Source organism: Telopea speciosissima, chromosome 4, assembly GCF_018873765.1.
Source record: "Telopea speciosissima isolate NSW1024214 ecotype Mountain lineage chromosome 4, Tspe_v1, whole genome shotgun sequence".
In the NCBI taxonomy this organism is placed as follows: Eukaryota; Viridiplantae; Streptophyta; class Magnoliopsida; order Proteales; family Proteaceae; genus Telopea; species Telopea speciosissima.
The window spans coordinates 29,677,338-29,686,395 of record NC_057919.1 but is presented as its reverse complement, the minus strand read 5'-3'; the positions used below and the strand labels follow the sequence as shown (position 1 = coordinate 29,686,395).

The 9,058-nt window shown below is 38.9% G+C and overlaps 1 protein-coding gene across 1 annotated transcript; it reads left to right on the top strand.

Moving 5' to 3' along the window:
• On the top strand, positions 1-718 carry LOC122659170 (40S ribosomal protein SA-like). The gene is made up of 3 exons (XM_043854311.1): positions 1-236; positions 312-549; positions 695-718. The coding sequence occupies exons 1-3, from the start codon at positions 1-3 to the stop codon at positions 716-718; spliced, it is 498 nt and encodes a 165-aa protein (XP_043710246.1).
• The last annotated feature ends 8,340 nt before the right edge of the window (positions 719-9,058 follow it).

The following is a 9,058-nucleotide window of genomic DNA, read 5'->3' as shown; positions in this document are numbered from 1 at the left end:
ATGGTAGATAAGGATAGTCCAACTAACCAGCTCCAAACATCCTTTAGTGAGCCTCGGTTCCTAATCCTTACTAATCCTGGAATGGATCACCAGCCAATTAAGCAAGCTGCTCTTGGTAACATTCCAACCATTGTTTTCTGTGATACTGACTCTCCCATGCGCTATGTTGACATTGGGATCCCTGCCAATAACAAGGGGAAACATAGTATTGGTTGTCTATTCTGGTTGTTAGTGAGGTTGGTTCTGCAGATGCGGGGCACCATTTCTCCTGGGTAAAAATGGGATGTGATGGTGGATTTATTTTTCTATAGGGACCCTGAGGAGGCCAAGGAGCAAGAAGAGGATGAGGCCGGTGCTCCTCCTGATTATCAAGGTGCAGATTTCACTAGTGGCGCCCTTGGTGGTCTTCAGAGTGATCAATGGCTTACTCAAATGCAAGATACCCAATGGGCCCCAGAAATGGCAGTTGGTGGTGGTGCCATTCATACAGGTGTCAATGTTGACTTACCCCAAACTCAAGTTCTTATGTCAGCTGAAGGATGGGATGTTGTGCTTGGACCACCACCCCCATGGCAGGGGCTGGAATCGTTCCTGCCCCTAGCTAGGACCTTTAGAAGAGTTGATAATTTTGCAAATCTAAGGACCTCCATTTTTTCTGTGTATGATTTGTCTTTAATTTTTTACCGGAATGTAGGTTTTGGAGCTTAAACTTATTTAACAGTTCTTAGCTTAGTTCTGCTTCTTCTCTTTTATTATTGTACCCAAAGACGAGATTTTATTGTTCAAGAAAAGGAGGATTTAATTGATTGAAAAAAAAAAGATGAGGATAGTCCAACTAAGGTGTATAGGGAGCAAAATAGTCTTAAGAAATAGAGATAGCAATTTTAGTATTGATGGGATTGAAGAAGAAGAGTAGGAATTAAAAATGAGTAAAGGAGAGAAAGGAGGGGGAGGGGGAATTGTGTGGAAGATAGAAGAGATAACAAAATCAAAGTCGAGAAAATCCTATCATAAGCAGCGAACGGCGAAAGCACCAATCAGCAACGAACGTGAAGTGGAACTAGAAGGGGCGGGGGAAGAAATAGAATATGAAGTTGAGATAGAGAAAGAAAAAGAGAAGAGGATGATAGTAAGGACATTCTTCAAAAAATATACAGACTAGGTTATGTAGCTGAAATTCAGAAGGAAATGAGGAGTTGGGGAACAAGGAGAAGTTGACTTAGAAGTTGAGAGAGGAAAGACGCAAGTAGGAAAGAGTTGCAGAGCTCATTGAATTTCTTGGGGGTAAAGGCAAGGTTAAAACGCTTACCCAACCATATCATCCCCATTAGCAGAGATGGTAGAATAGTATCATTGTAGTTTCCAGACCTGTATGTTAGTCCATCCATAAGTATTAACAAATTGTAGGACATTTAGAAGTCCCCTAGCTTCTGCCTCTATACAACTATTTGTCAAAACATTATTCAGTTCAACCAAAACAAAGTATTGTTATACAAATTTTTTAACCTTGAATATTATCTGGGACCCGGGGACGGCCCCAAAACTTTGTTAATTGGAAATAATATAATAACGAATACAAGGGGGGGACATAGTCGCCTTACCCCAACCCAAGTAGAACAATAACTCTCATTCACTCAAAACTCCCGCCCTTACATTAGACAAAGGACAAGAAAAGAGCAACTAAATCCTAAGAATTGGAAAACCCAATCTGTCTTCCCAAAGAATTCGACTAAGGACCCTGGTAAGCAAAGACTCATCGTGGAACATACTGTTAGTAGTCGTCTCACAAGCCAAATTAGCAACATAATCAACAGCTCTATTGCTCTCTCGAAACGCAAAAGTAATAGCTGCACTCGAACGGTTGCAAAACATAATAATTTCTTGGAACCAGTACCATCCCTTCCACAAGGTGCACTTCTTTTGGTTAATCATTTGAACCATCATTGTAGAGTCAGAGTTAACCACAAAATCTGAAAAACCCAGATCCAAGCACATTTTCAGCACATCCCGAAGGGCTCTCAACTCCACTATAGAGTTAGTGCAGTCCCCATAAAAGTTAGCGAAGGCCATCAAATGGCTCCCTCCGTATCTCTAAGGATCCCTCCCCCATCACCAATCCCGGGGTTAACTTTACAAGCACTGTCAACATTAAGCTTCATCATATCAAAAGGAAGACACCAATAAACTGAAAATGGAGTTTTCCTCTTAGGGGAGTTATCCTTTAAGCTAAAACAGTTTAAAATAAGAGAATCTCTATGACTAGCCAACTGCTTAGACTTAGACAGGTAAGGAAGACTATTCACCTAACCCTTAATTTTTCAAATAATAGTCCCTGTAGTTTGAGAACCCTCACCATGTTTTCGATTATTCTTTTCGCACCATAGCTCTTAAACAATCAGAGAAGGAAGAACACCAGTTATAAAACCGCATAGGCTACTTGAACTCGTCAAATTCTGCCAGAATAGAATTCTATCCCTCACGCCTTAGGAATGAACGATGGTCACATCAAACATACTAGAAAAGTGAGTCCATACCTTGGCTGCAGTGCTTCCCTCTACTAGGCAGTGGTTTATCGACTCCCTCTTAGGATTTCTACAGCACGAGCACTTAGATGCAAGCAGAATGCCTATGAACATTAGAGCATCAACAATGGGAATCTTTCCATTAAGGAGCTGCCAAGTGAAAAAGGCATTTTTTATTGGGACAGCCTGGTTCCAAATCCATTTTACATATGGGGAAAGGGGGTACTATTGTTTTATTTCATTCCAGGCAAATTTGGAAGTAAAAAGCCCGTCGCTAGGAGTCCAAACCAAACTGTTAGCATTATTTGAGAGACCAATGGTCCAATTTGCAATGTTGTCCCTAGTTTACATATCATCAATTCGGTTTAAGATATCCATGTCCCACAATCTGTTATACAAAACTCTAACAGCCCATCCTGTATTGTTTACACAACTGTTAAAGTAACCTGCACATATTAAAATAGGATTTGTTAGAGATGTAAAAGTTGAAATCATGCAAGGGGTAAATACATTACCATTTGCATTGTCACATTGATTTATATCATATAAGGGGAATGGGGATATTTGTAGATCCGTAATCCAACGATTGATGCTGTTAATGTAAGCTTTGGATTGGAGTTTGAACCCCTCAAAGCTACTTGAATATTGTGAATACGGATGAAATATGAGGATATAACAATAACATTGAAAGCCCATCTGCAATTGGTTTTAATATGTGATAGAGAGTGGGACAAATTTAAGAGAAAATCTTTGGGAGAAGCATTGGGGATCTGGTCAGTTCTAAGCCCTACAGGACCATTTGCCCAAATTCTTGTGGGAATAGGGCATGAAAATAGAGCATGCCACACTGTTTCTTGTGCTGAATTACATAAGGGACAAATGAGATTTGTGATGCCCCACTTAGACAGAATTTCTTTCACTGGGATACCATTATAAAATGTTCTCCACAGATAGAATTTAAATTTGGGATGAATCTAGAGCTTCCATAGAAACTTTCACCATCGTGAGATGGGATGGGTGGTCTGTAACCTGTATGGGTGAGACAAATTATGTAGATATTTGGAGGCCAATTTGGTGGAAAAGCTGTCGGATGATGACAATTTGCACCACAAAAAATTAGGTCCTGGTGTGATAGGGATACTGGTGACATGTTGAATGGCTGGGGAGGGAAAAAGTTTGAGAGAAGGTCAAAATTCGAATGGAAGGATTCAATGAAGTATGAAAGCTTTAGATGCATATTAGAGAATGGATGATCTGTGGGATTAGAGGACAAAATCTCCAATGAAATCTAGGGGTCAGTCCAAAAGAAGGTGTCATAATCAGATCTTACTTTTCGTGTGACTATTTCTTTAAACATTGGGAGGATACTGGCTATACTATTTCATGTCCAAGAGCCTTTTGTCTTGATGGAGCAAGGATAAAAGAAAGAGATCTGTTATGAGCATATATTGCTCTTAGGCTTCTGGACCAAAGTGATTGAGTATCATTAAGAAGTCTCTATCCCCATTTAAGCAGAAGAGCTTTGCTCTAAGTAGCAGAGCTTCAGAGTCCTACGCCTCGTTCATTCTTGGGGGAGCAGATAGTGTCCCACGAGATCAAATGACTCTTAGGAGTCCTTTCCCCTATCTCCATTCCAAAATCTCAAGCTTACAGAGTCAATGTATCTACACATTTTAGCTGGAAAAGCAAAACAAGACATGAGATAATTGAGAATAGTATTAAGAACAAACTAAGTAAGAATCTTACACACTGCATAAGATAAAAGGTTAGCTTTCCAAGATGTCAATCTATTTTGACGCTTTGAATAAATATGATGAAGACATGTCGATTTTGATCGAGAATGGAAGAGATTAGTTCCCAAATAAACAACATTCTGGGACATCTCTTTTATTCAGAGAATTTTCAATAATCTCCTGCAATCAGTTGCAAAAACATTTTGACTAAAGCACACCCCACTTTTCTTTAGTTTAATATATTGACCAAATAAATCAGAAAAGATCTAGTATTGTGGCACCCACCTCTAAACTAAGCCTAATTGAACTTGTGTGATTTCTGTTGTTGGTGAAACCTGATTTTTGGCCAGAAAGTGCAGTTGAGATCTTCGGAGGCTTTTTCAGCCTTGAAACTACCTCGGAATGGCAAAAAATGGCGAACATCCCTGCCAAGGGTTGAGAGTTGTGTTGGGCTCGTCGAGATGTTTGAAATGAGTACTTTTGAGTCATATGTTATGTTTTGGTCCGACCTTGTTTTTTTGGCTATTTTGGGCTAGGGGCATTTTTATACTTTCTGGGGTTAAGGCTTCCCTATATAATGTTCTTATCTCTTTGAGATGGGGTTAAGAGGGTTTGTAACATTTTCAGAAAAATAGTGAAATCTGTTCTATTGCTGGGCCGTGGATGTAGCTTCCCACCTTGGGGGTGAAGCACGTAAACCTCTGTGTGTGCGTTGTGTGTGTCTTCTCTATTCCGTTTTTCTTCTGCAAATCGCCATTTTAGGCATTGTTTTTCTTAACAATTTCATGTTTTAGTTTAGTAATCATGTATTCCTCAATGTTGTGGGCTTTATCAGCTGAGGATTCGAACCAATCTTCCATTTCCCAATGATGGATTAAGAAGAATCGACTGATGTAGTTATTTTGGAACTTGAGGAACCGGACGGGACCTCGCATATAAGTTTTGCACACAAAATCTGCTGGGTGGAGCATGTGCAAACCTATCAACCTTTTAGGCCGGACATAGGTAAGAACCCGTTAGTAATGATTATATAAAACTAATGTATTATTTGCATAATATAGGCTGAAGTGTAATTTTCACCTGTGGGACCCACATACCCCGTCTGGGTTGAGCTGCCCGCATACCATCACGACTGGGCTCTCATTTATATCGCGGGATAATACTCCTGGGACTTAATTATAAGTCTTTCATGGGTTAATTATCATTTAAACACTTAGAAGAATCAGATTATACAAACTAATTCTAATATGACCCAAACCAAACGGACCTTAGTAGCCTTATCTATATAAAGAAGACTTAGCTTTAGAATTCATTCTAACTTAAACACAATTTTGGTTTTGCTCTGGAGAAGAAGAAGAGAAAGGAGAGGAAACTTGGAGAACTTGGCTCTTGGAGAGAGAAGCTCTGGGAAAGGACTAAATCAGTTGGGTACTACCATCTTCTCCATCTCATATCTTGGTAGGCCATCAAACCTATTCTGATCTGCCCATTTTCTCTCTTTCTTCTTGGTTTCAGCTGAGTTTATAACTCATCTCAGCCTAAGCTTAGGAGTTTAAGCAAATGGTTGTAAAGCCTTAAACTCAACATGCATTTGGGTTGATTTGACCCAAATACTATGTTCTTCACTCCCTTCAAGCCTTTTTGTGATTTTGGAACCGTGTATGTCAAGATCCATGAAGTTGGGTCTCAAAACTAGGCTCTGCAACACCTATTGGATTCAGAGTCTGTGACCCCTGCGGTTGTTTGGTCCCTGGGCTGGTCTGAATCCGGTCCTTCCCTACTGTCCCTGCTTTGGTCCTAATTGTTTAGGGCTTTGACCTAGGCTTATTACAGGCCTAATACACGTTATGTACTATTTATCTTAGACTGTAAGTCTCCTTTTGGTGAGGTTTAATTGAGAGCTGGATCATCTACTTACTTGTGCTAACATCCAACTCAAGGTAAGAGAATTTGACCTTATTTTGAGAGTGTTTATTCCTTATATTTGTTTATGCTTGCTGCAATTGTTCATTCATCATAATAGAAGTATAATCATGTAAATGTTATAGTTTTCCTTTTGCATTAGATGAATGCATGTTGTAGGATTTCATTTCATATTGCATATGGATATTATTATTGTGATTTATAAATGATGTGTTTGAGAAACGATGTTGGAACTGATTACTTTACTATCTGTTGCTAAATCATATGACATCTATGTTAGAAATGCATATGGCTAGGCTATCATAAACCCAATGCTACGACCCTTGCCAACAGGGGTGAGGTGTTGGATAACCCATGGTAGGTCTGAAGGGATGATTCCAGAATGTCATTCGCTGTCCTAGGTCCGAAGAGTATTTCCAAAGTAGGAACAAACAGTAGGGTTAACATTGATGGTTCGCTGGGGTCTGATGTGTAATTCCAGAACTGGTGGGTCTTCATCGTAGTAGAGTGGTATTCTCGGGTGACCGATGTATTGTGTGCGTTTCCAGGACTGAGAATATCATACTTATTACAGTAGTATTTAAACCTCATGAGACTTAGATCTGTTGCTAGTTGCATGCTTAGCTTTAAGACATGCATCATGGACTATTTGCATCTGTTTGCATATTTTCTCTTACTGGGCTCAGTGGAGCTCATCCCTCGATATACCTTTATTTTAGATATGGCAGCTGGTGTGATGTTGATGGATGTGGAGTAGGATGGGCATAGAGATGTACGTGATGATGATGGTTGTACTTTGTTGGCTACTGCTTGAAGTGCTGGGTGATGGGTTATGTTTTGATCAACATATGAGATTCCTTTTATGTAAGTTAACCTTTTTGGATATTATGCCTATATATATAAAAGATTGTAGAGCTTAAGTCAACAGTATGGATAAGTAAATACTTATGTTATCATTTAGTATTCTGTTACTTATGTTTATAATAGTATTTTGATCTTTTACTGCATTCTCTGATTTCCTTATTGATCATTATGATTTTTAACTGTTAGGTAGGCCACTGAATTGAGATCCTAGTGGTTTTGGGAATGTTTGGGGACATTCAGTCACATAACCCGGGTTAATCTAGGTGGGGTGTGACAAATATAGATTTTATTGTTAGAATATTTTCAACTATTGCGTGGCAAAAAATATAAGCATCATCAACAAAGAATAAGTGAGATATCTCTGGAGCATGACGAGCCAATTTGATACGTATAAACATGTTGAGCTCACAGTAAGCAAGTAGAAATCTTGACAGGACTTTCATAGCTGTGATGAAAAGGTAAGGACTTAGATTACAACCTTGTTGGATGCCTCTGGAATGATCTCTATAATCAAAAGAGCTCCCTTCCAATTTGTTTGAGTAAGTTACTGAGGATGAGATGACTGACCAGGTTACACCGGTCCTCACTAAATCCAAAATAATCAAGGATAGCTCTGATAAGCCCTCACTCAATTCTGTCATAAGCTTTTGCCATATCAAGTTTTAAGGCTGTATAACCTTGTTTTCTTATTTTTTGTTTTTGTTTTTTCTTAAGAGAAGTGGAAGATTTCCTGGGCAAGGATGATGTTATCCGATATTTATCTCCCAGGGATGAAAGCTACTTGAAAAGGAGAGATAAACGTGTAGAGGAGACCTTTGAGTTTATTAGCAAAAAATTTTGCTATGATTTTATATGATACATTGCACAGAGTAATAGGCCAAAAATCTCCCATCCTAGCATCTTTTTTTGGAATTAGACAAATAGGGATACGATTGGTGTCAAAGGGGAAGAGCTTTGTATGAAAGAAATCTATAATAAAAGAAACTATGTCAGCTTTGATTAGTTTGAATTCTTCTCCCAAAATTTCTGGTAGAAGCATGCTTGGAAACCATCCACGCCTGATGCTTTGCAAGGTCCCATGGAGAATACCACATTTTCGATTTTCTTCTCACCAGGGGGAATACAAATATTAGTTGTTTCAGAAGAGCTAAGCACACGAGTGAAGAAGCATTCATGCCCCATTTGTTTAGAGGGGACTTAGGTGGGGTGGGAGAATTGGGGTGAAAAAAGGCTACTGTGGTACTTCAAAATTCCACCCCAATCTTGTTTGGTTAATTTGAGGTGGTGAACTTACAAAAACTCAAGGGACATCATTAAATGTTTTGTCTACTGATGTGGCTCTTCAAAATCTCATCCCTTTGCTATCAAAAGCCCCACCAAAGTGGTAGAACTTTAGTTACTATTCATGAAAAAAGTAAATTTATCTCAACTTTACCTCAATATTTCCATTCCAAACAAAATTCCACCAACATGTGGGTCCCATATTCCCAACAATTTCACCACACCTTCCCTATAAACAAACGAGGCCTCAATGAAAGATGGATCAAGAGGATTAGCGATTGTGAACAGATCCTATAAACAAAAGGCAAATGATCTTACAAAACTTTTCCTTGTAGATTGTGTTTATCTTATCTAAGATGACACTTAATTCTCCTCTAGTTTTTATCATAGCAAACCCTGCAATAGTGGGTGGCTAGGAAATAAAAACAGCATATTCTCAGTGCAACCATTTATTCTAATCCAACGGTTTTTGAGTTTTGATTTAATAATACCACGTGTGTTAACCCTGGATGATTGGGATGGTTTCTTTCTAGAGAAGTAAAAAGAGAAGGAAAAATAGGAAGTTCCCAAAACCTACTGAGGAGACCAAAAGGTAACGCTCTTAGCAATTTATAGCGACTCTTCCCTTCCTTCTGAATACCCCACCGCCCTCCCAAAATTAAAAAAAGAAAAAAACCCTCTTCCTTTCGACTTCTTTTGAAACAATCATCAATTCCATCATATAATCTATATATC

Excerpts from the sequence above, each read along its gene's own strand:
- LOC122659170 (XM_043854311.1), top strand. The coding sequence starts at position 1 with ATGGTAGATAAGGATAGTCCAACTAACCAGCTCCAAACATCCTTTAGT. Across the intron at positions 237-311 it reads CTATTCTGGTTGTTAGTGAG|GGACCCTGAGGAGGCCAAGG; the intron begins GTTGGTTCTGCA and ends ATTTTTCTATAG. Across the intron at positions 550-694 it reads CAGCTGAAGGATGGGATGTT|GTTTTGGAGCTTAAACTTAT; the intron begins GTGCTTGGACCA and ends ACCGGAATGTAG.